Source organism: Rhincodon typus, chromosome 10 (assembly GCF_021869965.1).
Source record: "Rhincodon typus isolate 14 chromosome 10, sRhiTyp1.1, whole genome shotgun sequence".
NCBI lineage: Eukaryota > Metazoa > Chordata > Chondrichthyes > Orectolobiformes > Rhincodontidae > Rhincodon > Rhincodon typus.
The window spans coordinates 63,354,422-63,374,868 of record NC_063341.1 but is presented as its reverse complement, the minus strand read 5'-3'; the positions used below and the strand labels follow the sequence as shown (position 1 = coordinate 63,374,868).

At 41.5% G+C, this 20,447-nt stretch overlaps 1 protein-coding gene across 1 annotated transcript in view; it reads right to left on the bottom strand.

The window, feature by feature from the left end:
• Nucleotides 1-20,447, bottom strand: part of cnn3a (calponin 3, acidic a) — an 82,821-nt gene that overhangs the window by 7,561 nt on the left and 54,813 nt on the right. Inside the window, exon 4 of the mRNA XM_020534645.2 lies at nt 20,010-20,147. Within this exon, the coding sequence (XP_020390234.1) occupies nt 20,010-20,147 (138 nt within the window). The remainder of the gene's footprint in view (nt 1-20,009; nt 20,148-20,447) is intronic.

Genomic DNA, 20,447 nt, shown 5'->3' with positions numbered 1-20,447 from the left:
AAGGATCCAGACCCGAAACGTCAGCTTTCCTGCTCCTCTGATGCTGCTTGGCCTGCTGTGCTCATCCAGCTCTACAGCTTGTTATCTCAGATTCTCCAGCATCAGCAGTTCCTACTCTCTTTGATATCCCTTTGGCACTTTCAGTCAATAGCACCTGCTAGCATCCTTTTAGCAGGTTGATTTTGGCTATGTGTTGTGCATATGCAATTCTTTCAAGGTAGTCCTGAAATTATGGAATAGGATACAACGCTGCTTTTATTAGTGTTTACTTAGCAATAATATCTTTCTGAACCTCTATAACCCATCAGCTTTGACACCATCATAACTGATGAGATTCACTCATGACTTAGTCAAATAATGTCATTGCCTATGATAAACTTAAGCAAATCTCTCGCGACTGAGTCTGTAAGGATGCTGTTTTATAAAGATACATCATGAACAACCAAAGAAGAGTCTATTGGCCTAGTCACACAAACTGGTTTACGATTTTGCAACACTCTTTGCAAGTCATTTCAGCCACCTTTTGGAAGATAAAATATCATGCTATCTTTTAAACACTTCTGTATAATTCAAGCTGATTAAAGTTTTGGCAAAGATCTGTAGCTCGGGTTGTGGGCGAGATTGCCGACTTGCTCTCGTTCAGACGTTTCATCACCATGCTAGGTGATATCATCGGTGGAGCTTCTGATGAAGCCATGTTATTCCACTCCGCTTGGAACTTATACTGTCTGGTCCATTATGGTGATTAGTGTCATTTCCGATTTTGATCTGTATGGATTTGTATATGGGGTCCAATTCTATATGTTTGTTGATTACATTACGGGTGGAGAACCATGCCTCTAGGAATTCCCATGCGTGTCTATGTTTAGCTTGGACTACTATGGTTATCTTGTCCCAGTTAAACTGATGGCCTTCATTGTCTGAGTGTACCGATATTAAAGAGAGTTTGTTGTGCTGATCTGCTGCTAGTTGACGTTCATGTATTCTGATTGCTAGTTTCCTTCCTGTCTGTCTGATGTAATGTTTGTGGCAGTCGTTGCATGGTATTTTGTAAACCACGTTGGCTCTGAAGGTTGTGGGAATGGGGTCTTTGATGCTTGTAAGTGTTTGTCATCAAGTGGCTGGGGCTACCATGACTCCTAGTGGCCTTAGGAGTCTTGTTGTCAGTTCCAATATGTCCTCGATGTAGGGCAGTGGGGCCAGTGTGTTAAGACATACTGTGTCCTCCTGTTGTTGTCTTACATCAGCATATGTTTCCCTAAAACCTAACTAACCTGTCACCAGAATTTTGAGAGTCGTTCAGAAGACTGGCACCACCATCTGGTGGACCACTGCCTGGTAGAACCAGGAGTTTCTCACTGACAGGTAGATGAGGTGGTCCCCATTTCCTCATTAGTACTTTATCTTTCAAGTAATAACGCTCACTGGCTCTGACTCAAAAGAATTCCAAGTGGTTGTCTGTATAACTCTCAATTCAGGGATGATTTGCTATATTTCTATTAAAAAATGGCCAAATATATTAGTCTCATTCTCTTTACCTGCATCTTTTCAGTTAAATTCTTAACAATAGTATGCAATAACTGAAATTCCAAATCATCTCCTTGTGTCATAGGTTCCTTTTCTTCCTGTTTACATCAGTAAACAATCCAGGATTTTCTTCCTGTAACACATCTGATCTCGACTGATTGTTTGAGGCCAATATATTTGGACCTACCAGGTCATTTTCCAAAATAAAATCAATTCCTAATGCAGGAACTTATTTCACTACTCCAACTACAGCTTCTCCAGGGGGTCATTAAGTCATGTTTTAACGCAAACCTGCATAATTGGACTAGTTTGTAACCTCCACATATACCTCCAAATCAACATTTATTCCCTCAGTAAACCCTTTGGAAGGCAAACAGCATTATAAGCCAGCAAGTGACTGACTGGCACCAGAGTGCATCATCTTAATGGGATTACCTTTTTGATTTGAAGAACAAAGTAATAACTCTCCTTTTGCAATACAATAGTCAGAAAGAACCTCCAGTGGTCGGATTCCCTTTGTCAACATGAGGAAAGTAATTTTCATGACTGTCCTGAGTCATCCTTCTCAGTAAAGTCGCCATAATCCCACCAGATCAAGAGCTGCTCACAAGATGACTGGTGATGATCATGAGGGGCAACATATCTTAGGTGAGGGGGGGAAGTCGAGATGAAGTGTCTTTCAATGGTAACCTCAGCCGACGCAGGAACTGAACCATAAGACATAGGGGCGGTATTAGACCATTCAGCACATTGAGTCTGCTCCACCATTCTTCTCTTCTGACATGCCTTCTGTCCATAAACTTTGATCCCCTTAAAAATCACGAACTTATCTATCTCATCTTAAGTACACTCAATGACCTGGCCTCCACAGCCTTCTGTGGCAAGGGGTTCGACAGATTTCTATCTGGCTTAAGAAATTCCTCCTTATCACAGTTCTCAGGGGTTGTCCTTTCACTCTGAGACTATGGCCTCAGGTCCTAGTCTCTCCTGCTAGTGGGAATATCTTCTCCAAGTCCACTCAAACTAGGGCTCTCTAAAATCTAAGTTTCGATGAGATTCCCCCTCACCCTTCTAAATTCTGTCAAGTACAGACCCAGAGTCCTCAACCACTCCTCATATGGCAAAGCCCTACATCCCAAGATAATTTTTGTAAACCTCATCTAGACTGCCTCCAAAACCAGCACGATTTTCCTTAGATACGGGGTCTAAAACTGCTCACAATATTTCAAATACAGTCTGTCCAGAGTCTTATATAGCCTCAGCAGTGCATCTCTGCTCTTGTATCCTAGCATTCTTGAAATGAATGCTAACAATGCATTTGACTTCCTAGCTGCCAAATGAACCTGCATTTTGAGAATCTTGAACTAGGACACCCAAATCCCTTTGTGCTTCAGATTTCTGAAGCCTTTCCCCATTTAGAAAGTAGTCAATATCTCTATTCTTCCTACCAAAGTGCATAACCTCACCCTTTCCCACGCTGTATTTTATCTGCCACTTTTTTGCCCACTCAATACCTGTCCAAATCCTTCTGCAGCTCCACCTCCCCACTACCTGTCCCTCCACTTATGTGCCATTTGCAAACTTAGCCACAATGCCCTCAGTTTCTTAGTCCAGTTCATTTATATATAATGTGAATAGTTGTGGTCCTCAGCAACGACCCCTCAGAACTCCACTCATCACTGGATATAATCCTCCATCCCATATAATCCCTTCATCCCTACTGTCTTCTTTCTGCCAGTCAGCCAATCCTCTATCCATGCTCATGCCTAACACCAAGGCTCTTAGCAACCTCCTGTGCAGCATCTTGTCGAAGGCCTTCTGGAAATCTAATTAGATCACACACAAAGGCTCTGCTCTGTCCAACTGGCTCGTTACCCTCAAAAGAATTGTAACAGATTTGTCAGGCATGACCACCCCTTGACAAAGCCACACTGACTCAATCCTATTTTACCACATACTTCCAAGTACTCCACAATCTCATCCTTAATAATGGACTTTAAAATCTTACCGGGGTCAGGCATCTGGCCTCAGAGATAGTAAGAACTGCAGATGCTGGAGTCAGAGATAACAGTGTGGAGCTGGAGGAACACAGCAAACCAGGCAGCAGAGGAGCATGATTTCTGAAGAAGGGTCCTGACCCGAAACATCAACTTTCCTGCTCCTCTGATGCTGCCTGGCTTGCCGAGTTCCTCCAGCTCCACACTTATCTCAGGCATCTGGCCTATAGTTTCCTGTCTTCTGCCTCCATCTTTTCTTAAACATTGGCAATTTCCAGTCCTCTGGGGCCTTCCTGACTCTGGTGATTCCTGAAAAATCACCACCAATGCCTCCACAATCTCCTCAGTTATCTCCTTCTGAACCCTGGAGTGTAATCCATCCAGATTTGTCCACTTTCAGACCTTTCAGCTTCGCCAGCACCTTCTCCTTAGTGATGGCCACCACATTCATCTCTGCTTCTGACTCAAAGTTCTGGTATGCCACTGGTGTCTTCCACCATGAAGTCTGATGCAAAGTACCCAATTTCTCGTCCATTTCTTTGTTCCCCATTACTACTTCTCCAGCTTCATTTCCAGCAGTCCAATATCCATATTTACTCTCTCTTGCCTTTTATATACGTAAAAATACTCTTGCAATCTTGTTTTACATTACTAGCCAGCTCACCAGTCATATTTCATTTTCTCCTGCCTTATTGCTCTTTTTAGTCGTTTTTGAAAAAAAAAATGGCTTCCCACTAATCTTCGCCACATTGTATGCTTTTTCTTTTGCTTTTATGTTGTCCATGATTTCCACTGCCGGCCACGGTTGCCTCGTCCTCCCCTTAGAATGTTTCTTCTACCTTGGGATGAATTTCTGCTGTGCCTCCCAAATTACCCCCAGAAACTCCTGCCATTACTGTTCCGCCATATTCCCTGCTAGGTTCCTCTTCCAATCAACTCTGGCCAGCTCCTCCTTCAAGTTTTTGTTACCTTGACTCAACTGTAATACCACTATAATCGGATTCAAGCTTCTCTCTCTCAAACTGTAGGGTGAATGCTATCATTTTATGGTCACTATCCACTTAAGGGTTCTTTCATCTTGAGCTCCCTAATCAAGTTTGCCTTGTTACACATCATCAAATCCATAGTGGGCACTACCACAAGCTGCTCCAAAAACAAAACAACTCGCAGATATTCTACAAATTCCATCTCTTGGGATTCGCTACCAACCCGATTTTCCCAGTCCACTCACATGTTGAAGTCCCCTATGATTACTGTCAAAGGAGACAGAAAAGGCATGTAAGAAAGGCACTGATTTCTTTTCTTCTGCACATCCTGGCTACTGCTAGGAGACCTGTGCACAACTCCCATGAGGGTCGTTTTCTCCTTTGCAGTTCCTCAATTCTACCCACACAGATTTTACACCTTCCGACACTATAATCGCTTCGTGATTTTGATTTAATTTAGTTTCTTACTAACAAGGCAACCCCATCCCCTCTGCCCATCTGCCTATCCTTTCAATAGGACATGTATCCTTGGATATTTAGATCCCTGCCCTGATCCCCTTGCAGCTCTGCAACACCCACAGCATTGTACCTGGCAACTTTACTTTGCAACTCAGTTACTGTTTCGTATTTTGCATGCATTTAAGTACAACTTCATCAGTCCTGCACTGATTGCCCCCCTTCTCATAGGTGTCCCCTTACCTGCTAAGCCTCAAGTTAGATTCCTGACCCTTTACAAACTCTGTCCTATTACTTATTCTAGAATCTTTAATAATTGCTTCTCAGCCCTCCCCTCTTAACTTTTTCTATAATTTTTCCATGCAAGTGAACACCCCTCCACACTGCCCCACTCCAATTCTCCCCATCCAAAGCCCTATACTGTTGGCATCAGTTTGCATCACAAACCAGCCAACTTTGCGAATCAACCCCTTTCCTGAGGAAACATGCTCCCTTTGTACTACCATGACAGTTTTAATACCCAATTCTTTCCTGATGTCCTTTTTCTGAAGATTCTTCAGATGTTCCTACAACAGCAATCAGTTTCCCATTTAAACGTCCAGCAATTGGCACTGGCACATCCAGTTTTATTACACTAGAAACAATTTTCTTTATATCTCACTTTTTGGTTCTAAATGTTCTCCTTTACTGCCTTGCTTCTGTTTGTTCTGTAAAACGTGTATCTCTTCTATCCACAGATTTTTCAATTTCTTTGTCATTTTCTCATCTGTAACAGTCTGACGGAGGTATCATGGATACCTGCTAGCACTGCTAAATAAGGTTCTAGGTTTGCAGGAATGCTATTTCTGAATTCTTCCATAATCACAATTTCCCTTATGCTGACAAATCTTTTTCTAATTTTAATAATTGAAACCACAGCATTTCTTTCCTCCTTGAAAATTCTACAAATGTTTAAGTTTCCTTCTAGGTCCTAAATTTATAGTTGATAAACTTCCAGTTCAAGCTTGTAAGTATTGAGTATAGCATTTTTAAAAGTTTCATAACACACACAGTCGTATCTGTACTCGTCAAAACACTTTGCAGCATTAAGATCCAAACATCTTTTGGCTACCTCAGGTGTCCAGCTACTTTCTCAAATGAATCTTTCAGAACATAGAACAGCGCTGCACAGGTACAGTCCTTTTAGTCCACCATGCCTGTGCTGACCATGATGTCATTCTAAACCAATCCCATCTGCCTGCACATGGTCCATATCCCTCTATTCTCTGCCTGTTCATGCATTTGTCCAAATGCCTCTTAAAACACAGCTATCATATTTGCTTCTACCACCTACTCTTGCAACGCATTCCAGGCAGCTGTGCCAGGCCAAGAAAAATAATAAATCTGACGAATGGGAGCAGTTTAGAATTCAGCAAAGAAGGACCAAGGGATTGACTAAGAAGGGGATAATGGAGTACAAAAGTAAGTTTGCAGCGAACATAAAGAGAGATTGGTAAAGACACAGTGTAGGTCCCCTACAGACAGAAACGGGGGAATGTATAAATCGGGAACAAAGAAATGGCTGAGGAACTGAATACATACTTTGGTTCTGTCCTCACAAAAAAAAAGGACAAATCAGATACCAGAATTGTTGCAGGTGGTAAGATTTAGAGAGAGGGAAGAGCTGAGGGAGTTCACTATTAGTACAGAAATGGTGCTGGGAAAATTGTTGGGATTGAAGGCTGATAAATCCCCAGGGTCTGATAATCTACATCCCAGAGTACTTAAGGAAGTAGCTCTAGAAATAGTGGATGCATTGGCAGTCATCTTCCAGGATTCTACGGACTCTGGAACAGTCCCTGCAGATTGGTGGGTGGCTAATGTCACTCCAATATTCAAAAAGGGAGGTAGAGAGAAAACTGGGAATTATAGACCAGTAGGCCTAACATCAGTTGTGGGGCAAATTCTCAAATCCATTGTCAAGGATTTTATAGCACAGCATTTATAAAGCAATGGCAGGATCAGACAGAGTTAGCATGGATTTATGAAGGGGAAGTCCTGCTTGACACATCTGTTGGAATTCTGCAAGATGTAACCAGTAGAATTGACAAGGGGGAGCCAGTTGATGTAGTATATTTGGGCTTTCAGAAAGCATTTGACAAAGTCCCACAAAAGAGAGTAATGTGCAAGATTAGATCGCAAAGGGATTGGGGAAGTGTACTGACATGGATAGGAAACTAGTTGGCAGAGGGGAAAGAAACAGTAGGAATTAATGGATCCTTTTCAGATTGGCAGGCAGTAACTAGTGGGGTGTCACAGGGATCAGTGCTGGGACCCCAGCTATTCACAATATGTATTAATGATTTGGATGAAGGAACAAAATGTAACATCTCCAAGTTTGCAGATGATACCAAGTTTGGTGGGAGGGTGAACTGCGACGAGTATGCAAAGATCCTTCAGCATGATCTCAACAGATTGGGAGTGTGGACAAATCAATGGCAGATGCAATATAATTTGGACAACTGTGAGGTTATTCACTTCGGAAGCAAATATAAGGCGGCAGATTACTACCTGAATGGCTATAAATTGGGAGAGGGGAGTGTGCAGCTGGACCTGGCATCCTTGTGCACCAGTTGCAGGTGCAGCAGGCGTTAAAGGAGGCAAATGGTATGTTGACCTTCATTGTGACAGATTGAGTACAGGAGCAGGGATGTGTTGTTGCAGTTGTACCACACCTGGAATAGTGTGTGCAGTTTTGGTCTCCTTTTCTGCGGAAGGATGCTCTTGCTCTCGAGGGGAGTGCAGCAAAGGTTTACCAGGCTGATTCCAGGGATGGCAGGTCTGATATAGGAGGAGAGATTGACTAGGTTGGGGTTGGGATTGGGATTGTTATTGTTATTGCTGGAGTTCAGCCGAATGAAGGAGGGGGGGATCTCAGACACTTATAAAATTCTAACAGGACTGGACAGGGTAGATGCAGGGAGGATGTTCCTGATGGCTGGTGTGTCCAGAACCAGGGGTCACATTATGAGGATTCGGGGTAGACGATTTAGGATGGAGATGAGGAGGCATTTCTTCAACCAAAGAGTGGTAAGCCTGTGGAATTCATTACCACAGGAAATAGTTGATGCCAAAACATTGAATGTATTCAAGGGGTGACTAGATGTAGCACTTGGGGCGAATGGGATCAAAGATTATTGGGAGAAAGCAGGATTAGGTTATTGAGTCAGACGACCAGCCATGATCGTGAAGAATGGTGGAGCAGGCTTGAAGGGCCTAATGGCTTCCTCCTGCTCCATCTTCTATGTTTCTATCACCATCTGCATAAAAACTTGCCTCATATGTTTGCTTTAAACTTGCCCCCTCTCACCTTAAACCTATGCCCCCTAGTATTTGACATTTCCACCCTGGGAAACAGGCCCTTTAATATCCATATCTCTCAATTTTGTATACTTCCATCAGATTACCCCTCAGCCTCAGACACTCCAGCAAGAACGATCTAAGTTTGCCCAATCTCTCCTCACAGTGAATACAGTCTGATCCAGGTAACATCCTGGTAAGCATGTTTTGCATCCTCTCCAAAGCCTTCATATCATTCCAATATTGTGGTGACCAGAACTGCACACAATACTCCAACTGTGGCTTAACTGAAGTTCTATACAGCTGCAACATGTCTTGCCAAATTCTGTGCTCAATATCCGAACCTACGAAGGGAAGCATGCATGACACCTCTTTTACCACCTTATCTGGTTTGTGTTGCCACTTTCAGGGAGCTATGGACCTGACCCAAAGATCTCCCTAAAATTCAATGCTTCTTCAGGGCCTTGCCATTAACTGTATACTTTCCTCTTGTACGGACCTCCCAAAACGCATCACCTCATCTCTGGATTAATTTGCACCTGCCATTTCTCTGTCTAACTTTCCAACTCATCAGTGTCCTGCTACATCCTTTGACAACCTTCCACACTATCCACAACTCCACCAATTTTCACGTCAAAGCCATCCTCAATAAATCTAGGCACAAATGAGAGATTCATAATTAAATCAACTGTCTCACTGGAATCAGAATCACCTTTTAAACTAAGATCTCTCGTCTTTTTGTTTACTTAAATCATCTTGCTCAATTTCTTTCTCTCTTTGAAGGTAAGCTTTTTAAATTCTATTTCCATAGTTCTTTTTCCCCCCCCCGTCTTCTCTTTCCGATTTGGGTATTTTCAACTCTATGTTCCTTTCCATGTTTTCTCTTCCCCACTCATCTTTTCATTTCTCTTTCTCAAGGGGAGGTAATGGCCTAGTGGTATTAACACTGGACTGCTAATCCAGAGACCCAGATAACATTCTGGGGACCTGGGTTTGAATCCAATAAAATATCTGGAAATAAGAGTCTATGGATTCATGGTCATCATCTGTCGATTGTTGGAAAACCCATCTGGTTCACTAATGTCCTTTAGGGAAGGAAACTGCCTACATGCGATTCCAGACCCACAGCAATGTGGTTGACTCTGAACTGCCCTCTAGGGCAATTAGAGATGGGCAATAAATGCTGCCTAGCCAGCAACGCCCTCATCCCGCTAATGAATAAAAAGGATTCTTTAAACAAAATGTATTATTGTATCTTAGCTAATTATAGCAGTAACATGCAAATTCAGGTTTTCTAATTATAAATGCTTGATAATCACTAAGCATTTCCTCTTTACAAGATCTTGATTTTACTTCTACCTTCAGTTTATCTGCTCAATCTCTCGTTTCAAATAATCCACTATTACATCATCTATTCCCAAAAAAAAACACAAGGCAACATTCAAAGATATTTTCAAAATCTGTGAAAAACTTCACTACCAGACAGCTGTTTCTGCACAGAATCTCCACATATCCATTTCTTTAAATTCAATGAACTCACATCCCCTGGTATGGACCAGATTTTAAGGTGGTAGCCTGGACCCTAACTTTTTCTTATTTTAAAGGTGAGTGTGAAGTGCCGTGTTCCAGATGTGATGCGACTGATCAAACCACATGACATGACATTAAGCAAAACACAATTTATTTAAACACTACAGTTAAAATGCAAACAAAAGAAAGAGGAATTTAGAATAACTATTGGAAAACTTAACCGAATAATAGATACAGTACCTATTACTAATTAGCTGTTACAATATAGTAACATCCCATAAACACACCCCTTGCCAAAAAGGCAAATTCAGGCAGATTCTTACATGCAGTTCTCCAATCCTGGAGGAAAAAACATCAAGAGAAATTTCACAAAGTAGCAGCTAGGAATCACTGAAGCTTTCCAATCTTCTGAGACCCTAAACAGCTTCTGACTGCTAAAAAAAAACACACAAAACCCAGAAATCCTGGTCTGAGAGAGCTGGCCACACCATTCAGGTGGTTTAAAAAAAAACAAGGCCTCAAGTTATTTATTTTAGTAGTTCTAATAGACTGCTCAGCAGCTCTCTCTTCAAAAAAAAAGGTCAAATTAACCTTTTGAAGTGACAGCATTGTCACATCCCTGAGCGAGTGTGACTGTCCTTGACATCAAGGCCACTTCTGACCAAGTGTGGCATCAAAGAGTCCCAACAAAACTGGAGTCAATGGGAATCAAGGGGAAAATCTCCCACTGGTTGGAGTCATTTGGCACGCAGGAAGGTTTTAGAGGTTGTGGAGGCCAGTCATCTCTGCTCCAAGGACACCTCCGCAGGAGTTATTCAGGGTTGCGTCCTACGTCAAATTATCTTCACCTGCATCATCAACGATCTTTCCCCCATAAAGGTAGGAAGCAGGGATGTTCGCCGATGCTTCCATAATGCTCAGCATTATTTGCAACTCTTCAGATAGTCCATGTCCAAACGCAGCAAGATCTGGTCAATATCCAGGCTTTGACTGAAAAGTGGCAAGAACATTCACATCACTAAAGTGCCAAGCAATGACCATCTCCAATAAGAGACTATCACTGAATCCCCCATTATCAACATCCTGGAGGTGGCCATTTAAATACAGTAGCAACAAAAGCAAGTCAGAGGGTGGGTATACTTCAGTTAGTAGCTCATCTCCTGACTCCTTGTCCACCATCTACAAGGCACAAGTGAGCATGTGATGGAATACTTTCCACTTTCCTGGACAGGTGCAAGTCCTACAAGACAATGCAGCCTACTTGATTGGCTCCACATCCAGAAACATTCATTCCCTGCATCACTGAAGTCTGTACCATCTAAAAGATACATTCCAGAAACTCACCAAGGCTCCTTAGGTAGCATCTTTTAAAAACTCACAACCACTCCCATCTAGAAGGAAAAAGGGCAGCACATTTATGGGAACACATGGCCTGCAGGCTCCCTGCCAAGCTACTCACCATCCTGACTTGGAAACATATCACCATATCTTCACAGTCATTGCATCGAAATCTTGGATTTCCTTCCCTAAAAGCATTGTGGGTCTACTTACAGCACATGGACTGCAGCAATTCACCACCACTTTCTCAAGGGCAATTAGGGACTGGCAATAAAGTATGCCCACATCCCACAAGTGAGTGAATAAAACAAAAATGAAGTGCCCTTGTCAGTTGTTCATCCTAGATTCTGTTACAGCTTACGGCTTAATATTTTCCACTCTCCTGTCGTTAAAGTGCAATAATATAACCAGACTTCCAATAACACTTCAGGAGAGGTTGCAGTTATTTGCTTTCTCTGATACATACTGGTTTTAAAGTCATGGTTCTTGAAAGACTGACTTAATTACTTTTAAACGCCTTCACCAAAATAGACCCACCATCCATATGCTACTGGTTTAAAGTTAAACTCTTAAAAGATATAAAATCACACACCCCATTTCATTTGTTCCAACTACATATCTTCTCTTCCGTTATAAATTATGCACTTATCTAGCTTCCCTTCACCAATTCAATACTATTCTCTTAACTACTCTGTGCACATAGCCCCACATTTTACCATTGCTGGCTAAATTAATTTCTCCCGAATTCCCTGTTGGACTCATTATCAAGTACCTTATATCTATAGCCTGTAATGCTGAACTTCCTCAAATTGGAAACATCATCTTTCAATCAGCCTTTCAAACAGCTTTATGATTTAGAAGGCCTCGGAGGTCACTCCTCAGTCTCATCTTTTCTATCGAAAATAAACTTACCCTTTTCGGTGTTTTCTGAGTATTCTGTAAGGCATTACCCTTATTAACACTGGTTGCTCCTGTAGCGCCTCTATCTTGGTTGTGCACTCTCTCATGAAAGTTCTACACATGTTTAACATGAAACACAGGGACTTGATTCCTCTAGAAATCAACCCCATTGTTTTTTGTATTTTTAAGGTTTTCTTAATTTGTGGTGTGATTATTAAAATATTTGTGAATGTTCAATCCTAGATGTCTTTACTCCTCTATTTAGATCACTCAGACTCTTGCATTCCAAGGACGACATGGTCTATTTATTCCTCTTAGTGAAATTAATGACCTCACACTTCCTCATTTGCATTTACACACCCATTATTTAACATCTTGTATTTTGCTGCAGTCCCTCTCAGTCTTGAGCATACTAATTTGATGTGATTTGTAAATTTTGAAAATGTTGATCATTTGAGACATTTCTCATTCTCATTCCAATCAACTCTTCTAGAAGCTTTAAGATCAACTGAAAACGTTTGATCTTTGTTTCTAAATCTTACAGGCAGCTAATACATTTTAGTCTCATGAAAATGGCTGTATGTTAACAGAATGCAACGCAGTATACATCTGTAGTTTGTAATGTCCAATTTAAGTAATTTCTTAAGAGTAGCTACTGTCCATTCACATCTAATCCACTATTTTTCAATAGCCAACCCTTCCATTCTCAACTGCAGATATGATGTGGAGGGCCAGTGTTGAACTGGGGTGGACAAGGTCAAAAGTCACAACACCAGGTTGTAGTCCAACAGGTTTATTTGAAATCACAAGCTTTCTGAGCACTGCCCCTTTATCAGGCGAAGTGAAGAGAGCACCCAGGCAGGGAGATAATTTTTAAAAAATTAAAAATAAAGTGGTCTTGGAGACAAACCAAATAACTGGACTAACACGCTAGATGTAAGAGTTGCACGCCAAGGGTCTATGCCTCGCATGTTATTCCAGTCATTTGGTTTCTCTCCAGCACCATATTAATTTGTAATTATCTGAGCCTCAATTAATTGGACTATAGGTCATCCCTTCCCTTTTTATTCACCTGTTGACATTTTACTTATACCATCTGACACTTGATCACCTGCAGAGATCTATTATTCGGCCTGTCAACACTTCACTCTCACCATTTGTGTGATCTTTTGATCTCTCTGATTATAAAGTTTGTGCTGACGAAGGGGCAGCACTCCATAACCTGTTGGACTATAATCTGTGTTGTCTGACTTTTGACGAGTGCAGACATTAAATGGTTCAACACTTTTCCTGTAACAATCAAAAGCGAAAGTGAGAAATGAAAATATTTAAAAGGCTAGTGATCCAAAACAAATCAAAACTTAATTCTTCATGAGACTGCAATAAGTCTGAAAAATTAAAAGCAAATAAGGGTCATGCAACACCACTACCAATTAGAAAAGACTGAAGTGGAATAGTAGAAGGGACATGGGGAGGAGTGAGCGTTTAAGATGCGGATGGCGGCAAGCATCCAGAAGAGAAACAGATTTTGATCCATCTGAAGATGAACAATTCTGATTTTTCTACTCCAACATTGTAGGATTACCAGTGCAGAAAAATAATTACTTAAGAAAAGATGAAACAGAGTGAAAGAGAGAAATCAGCAGAACAAAGAAACCAGATGCACCACAGGAACATTCAAGCCCATACACAGAAAAGGGCATTTCATAGCAATTTTAAATTGTTTAGAACATGCAGACTGAGATGCTATGATGCAAGTTTAACTTTAACCCTGGCATTCTGCACCAAATTCTATAGTATTCAGCAGCATTAATAAGTGGAAGCCTCCGCTGTTCTGGAGGCTTTGTAATTTACTGCTGCATAACAGGAGCCAATGAAAAGATCACTGTCCACAGATATAAGAACAATATGTTTTCATAAAATCTTCTGCTGTTAAGTGTGCAATGGGGTAAATCAGAAAATTGCCATACACAAGATCCAGTTGGGAACCAATCTTAGGGGGAAAAAAGTGAGTTATGCAGTAGTTGGCACACAATGATGACACCAGGAGACCTGGATATCCGCATCTGTGTGCACCTTTCCAATGTCATTTCTTTTTGGGATTCATTCCGGAGATGTGAGCATTTCTCATATATGACTTGGCTGGCATTATTGTCCATGCCCTTGAAACATGATGATAACATGTCAATTGTGTTATGGATCAGACCAGACAAGATTCTCCCTTCCTTCACCTCATACACTCTCACACACCAAAAGTATTGGGAGGGGATAGGCCAGAGCTTAACTTTTATATTTATTTAAAGGCAAGTATAAGGTGCTGTGTTCCACAAGTGATTTGATTGGTCCATCATGAATATTTAAGCAAAACACTTGATTCTCACAACACGGTTAAAACACAAAAAGAAGAACAGACAAAACTAACTATGGAAATACTTGACAGGGTATTATATGATTTAACCACTAATCATCAACTGCTCCAATATAGGCAACATCTCAAACACACCCTTGGGTAAGGCAATTTAGCAAAACAGTGAAGGTTCTCTTTCTCATGCTTCTTTTGTTTAAAAAGGAAACCACCCAGGGATACCTCCAAGCAGTTTACCTGCTGCCTTCATCCTTCTGGGCAGTAGAAACAAGATTTTTATGGGACTTGACATGAATGGAGGTAGAGACGTTGTTTCCCCTTGTGGGAGGGATGAGGAACACAGGCATAATCTCAGGATAAGAAGTCACCCATTTCAGGATAGAGATGAGGAAGAATGAGCACCTTCTGAGAGAAAAAACACAGACTGCAGAACTCTTCACCACAGAGGGCTGTAGAGACAGAGTTGTTAAGTACATTCAAGTTGGAGGTAGGCAGATTTTTAATCAGTAATGGAATCAAGGGTTATAGGGAGAAGGCAGAAAAGGGGAGCTGTGGATTATCCGATCACTCATGATACCACTGAATGGTGAAGCAGACTTGCTGGGCGGAACAGCCTATTTCTGCTCCTACGTTTTATGGGCTTGGTGAGTTGCTTTAGTGCGCTGCTGCAACTGTGAACATGTGGCTGAGAGAATGAAATGTTTAAGGTGCATGTGGTGCCAGTGAAGTGGACTGCTTTGTCTTCAATGGTACCAAGTTTCCATTGGGTCTCCAATCAACCATGCAATGGAGAGTACTCTATCACAGGCTCATCGTCAATCCTCAGTCCAGGTGGCCAACACTGCTCATTGAAAAAGCCCAAACTTTGGAAAGATGGGAAGAGCACTTGAACCAGATTCTCAAAATCAGCCTTTATCTTTTAATCAATGATGAAGCAATTAACCTTTCACAGGGTACCATCAACAGCCCTCGAATCCTGTTAGATACAACAAATGCAATCAAATTCCTTCAGCAAACCTCTGGAAGCTGTTGCTATCTTAGATGAAGTCTACAAGGCTAGTGGTTAATGCTTGATCAAGAATCTCGACTTCTTCGGTCTACATGTGAAGCAAGGAACCATCGTGCAAAAATACAACGAGGCCTTCACTGTGCACCTGTACAATGGCAAGGAACAAAATAATTCTGGAAACTGTCACAGAAATCTTCTCCATCATCTGGAAAATCGCCAGAATTCACTGAACCACTTAGTGCAAGGTCTCGACTAACATCTGCTGCCAGAGAGTAGCAATGTCTAAAAAAAGCTGGAGGAACCGCTGAGCTGATATTTGCAAACAGACAGCTCCTTGAGTAGTACCAGAAAACAGAACAAGAACAATAACACCACATTTGTTGACCTGACTAAGGCCTCTGACACAGGGCCTTTGAAAGATCATGAAATCTGGCTACAATGATACACTCACTTCCATGGTTTGGCAGTTCTATGACAGCATGGTCACGTCATGGATGATAAAATTTTCTGACCAATTCCCAGCCACTAATGCAAGTGATAGAAATGCAGGTCCCTTTAAAGCTCAAAAAGGAAAGCTCCAGCGCTTTTGTGAGCAGGTGTTGCTCAAGTGATTTTGTATTTAAGAGGTAAATTCATCCCCAGGGGTGTGTTGACTTCTGGGAGGGAAAAGATGAACTGATGTTTGCGCCAAAAAGCTGAACTGCAGACTCAATAAAATCTTTGTAAATCTCAATCTTTTCCTGCCAAATTCAATTTATAGATATGGGTATTTGAAACATGATAGCAGAGGGTTAATCTCAATCTCTTTGGTGGGCAGATGAAAGCAGAAGGTAATCCCTGTTTCTTTGGCAGCCCCTTTGTGGTTTTTAGAAGTGAAATGCTCAAGTCATACTGCAAGATCACGAATTATGATTATTCACTGATGTTTTTAGACTAGAGCCATACACGCAACGGAAGGTGGGGGAGATGTGGACTCAGGCCACTTCTCTAACCAAGATACAGAAAAATAGAACTTTATCCTTACCCAGCGTATCTGACAAAGTATTTTTGGAACTGGATGAAATAGACTTCGATACTGAAGAAGAACTGGAGATTCTAAGGAGTATTGGGACATGGAGAATGAACTGGTATTTGTATTTGGTAATACAATAAACATGTACTTGACAGGATTCTGACATTATCGTATCCTGCTGAGGAAATCTGGGGCTTCTCAGAGAATTCAAGAAGTGTTCTTGATATTTGCAGAGAGAAGGCTGGCTGATGATAGAAGGATCAAATGGAAATTGGACAAACATTAAAATTTCTTTATAGAACAGATCTGATGGATTAAACATCAAAGATAGTTGTAAGTGCTCCTTTAGCTAAAGGATTTTAATGAAGTAGTAACCATGAACCCGAAGGTATGGGACAAAGATTAGAATGTTTATGCATTATATTCTATACATATGATGACCAGATTTGGCATATCCACTGTGATAACCATAGGGACAGACTAGTGGACAAAGTCACAAAAGTGTGGGTGAACACAGGCCTTGGGAGATCAGCAAAATACTTAATGGAAAAGCGAGACTCAAAACAGTCGCCATAAAGTCAAGCTTATAGAAACGCAGAGATAACAAGGTGTAGAGCTGGATGAACATAGCAGGCCAAGCAGCATCAGAGGAGCAGGTAGGCTGATGTTTCAGGTCTAGACCCTTCTTCAGCATACTGCTGCAGAAAGTCTGTTCAACAATAGTTTTTGTGAAAGAAGCCATGCAATAATTAATAACATGTTGCACAAAATACTGACAGAGCATCCAAATTTTAGATTACCAGCACGGATAGTACATGCACAAAATTCCTTACAAATCATTCAGGATATAGCCCATATTAAATAGTATACAGGCAGAATCCAATATTTACCCTCAATACAGCATGACGATCCTACTGCACAAGGAGGAACAATGATTAGCTTGACTCACTGCATCCATCTAAATAAACAAGCAACACGGCAGCTCAGTGGTTAGCACTGCAGCCTCACAGCGCCAGGGAAGCGGGTTCAATTCCACTCTCGGGCGACTGTCTGGTATGGAGTTTGCACATTCTCCCCGTGTCTGCGTGGGTTTCCTCCGGGTGCTCCGGTTTCCTCCCGCAGTCCAAAGATGTGCAGACTAGGTGGATTGGCCATGCTAAATTGCCCGTTGTATTCAGGGATGTGTAGATTAGGTGGGTTATACAGGGATGGGCCTGGGTGGGATGCTCTGAGGGTTGGTGTGGACTTGTTGGGCTGAAGGGCCTGCTTCCACACTGTAGGGATTCTTAAAAAAACCATTACACTACAGTAGAGAACCGTGCGTTAAAAGCAGAAGCATTAGAAAAAAATAATAGGAGAGCATTGAGACACAGCATCAGACCATCTAGGGGAGATTTCAGATCCGGTAACCTGGTTTCTGACAAGAGAGAAAGACCAAAGAATGGAAAGGGCCAGGAACAGATCTGGGCATGACCCGAACAATTTCATAAGCCAAAACAGAAATCAGACTATAAAGGTGCATTCCATTTGAGTAGTGGGGATGAATTTTGAATTTTCAGCCTCTGAAAATGTTGGAGGTGTTAATGATGAAGTACCACGTACTTCAAATACAAGAGTCGTACGATTTTGATCCAGAGGGGCAGAATGTAAGAACTCAGGAAATACATACATATATGTACTGATCGCGAAAAACGTGAGAAAATAATCTTAATGTGGGGATCATTTGCCTAGAGCAGTTTACCAGCCTGCGAGGTCAGATGACTAGGGATGGCTACGGTAGTGGGGTATGCAGTGCAAACTACAGGAAAGACATAAAACTGGCTAAATGCCCCAAGATGAGGGACAAGAAGTGAAGGCCATGACTGACAACTGGGAGCACTAACCAAGGCTGGAAAACACAGTTTCAGTACTGATTCAGAAGATACATTTAGGAGGAAAAGGTCACGTATAGTAGAGAAGATTTCTAGTTAACCCCTTAGTAGTCGTTGAAAGATCTCAACATGAGAAATAAAAAGGCCAAATACAGACAAGATGAATGGGTACCATGGGTAATGAAGAACCTTCTTGGACAACGGATAAAAGCAAGAAGCCCCATGATTGGGCAATGCTTGTGGTTACTAGCAGAAGGCACGACAGTTGAACTTCTTTTATCAGCCTAAGTGAAGACAGTTAAAGAAGCAGGCAAAATTCAGAGCCTTAATAAAAGAGGTCAACTTGCTTTGTCATACAGGTGGATCTTGTAAGGAAAAGGTCCCAGTAGATGGGGCCTACAAGATCAAAGCGAGGCTCACACTTAAAGGCTTTCAAGTTGGGGATGTTTGGGGAAAGAGAAGTTAGTGTAGACCTGCCTATGGACTGAGAAAGGGTAATTTTAAAAATCTTCTGTTTTGTTAACAATTTTCTTGGAATGTCAATATCACTGTGGCGTTTCTTCAGAGTAAACAGTTCAAGAGAGGTATTCTCACAGCCCCCAAAGCAAGCTTTATTTACAAGTTCTGATATTTGACTTCGAGTCCTGGGATGGGTTCGTCCAGCACTGTTGCACTGCGTACAACCAAATAAAATGCAGTGCAGCCTCCCTCAAAATCAAGCAGATGCAAATATAAAATGGTTAGAAAGGAAATCCTAGGCCAGATACTTATCACATCTCAAATGACTGGCATAGCCTGGCCTACTTTCAGCAGAACTTTCCAGGCATAGATTGACCCTAGCAACCAAATAATCATGAAGAAAGGGTCAGCTTTGAAACCATCTGCAGTGAAACTGGTATTTTCATTGAGACAGTCCTACTTTATAAAATTTCCATCCTTTCCAAGCTATTTCTCTTGTGCTATACCCAACTAATTCCTTTGATCCTCTCAGATCATCCCCACCACCCATATCATACCTCCCATGCATCCAACATCTCTCAGTCTCCTATTGCTCCAGCCAACGTAAAGTTCAGTTGTTGTGCTTCCCTTACCTTCTGCTGTTTTCTTCTTCTAATCTCGTACTCCATTGTCAGCAACCATCAGCAGCTACATGTGCTCCTGTCAAAATCATATCAGAGCACCTATGCTTCAAAGCAGCGATTGCTAACTAAAGTTCCAAGGAAAATAAGGCCATATATTTTCAGCACCTACAGACATTATTTCCAGCCCTGTTCCTTTCACTTACTGATTTTGCATTTAAAATGTTGCAAGCTGGGAGCAGGGAGGTGAAAAGCAAGGAATAGGGCAAAGAGAGGGGAAAGTCACATCAGGCTGTCTCTGGAGGTTCATGGCTATAGGAGTTTTGATAGCAACTGGGGAGCCAACTTTGAGGCTTACCCAGCCTTTCAGGTGCAGAACATTCAGCCAGCCAGAAAGGGAGACCATAACATTAAATCAAAACAAATAGAAAGTAACAATGGATCGGTTTCACCACACTTGAATTTAGCAATTCAAATCACCCCAATATGAAAAGCTCGTTTACATTCCACATCAAAACACTACAATAAAATATTAATGATAGGTGATCAGAGCTGACTAAATCCATCAATTAACCACCTCCCAGACTGGACTGCACTTACCAGACTAGCAAGTGCCAAAAGTGTTGTCTGTACTTGAGTCATGTTCCCATTCTCAAAAAGATCATTTGCTTCAAAAATGTCATGTGGCTTCATCCCATAAGACTGAATGGCTTTAATAAAGTTACCAATATTCTCCAGCTGTAGAAAAACAAACCAAATTGTTAAATGACATACAATATATAGCTCACTCAGAAAAGATGTACAGTTTTATAATATCTCATTCTTTAAAATTCTCATCCTTCTGAATGCGCTATTTTCAGCGGTGTGATTCATTACATGCCACTACAGTTCAGTTGGTGCCTCTTCACAAGTATCTGAAGGTTATTCAATCAATCAAAGATCACCACACAAATTCCAATCATGGAATAACATGAAGTCCAGTTCTGTCAATAGGAATCAAAGATCCTGGAGAAGGTCTGGAGGAGATTTACCAGTTAC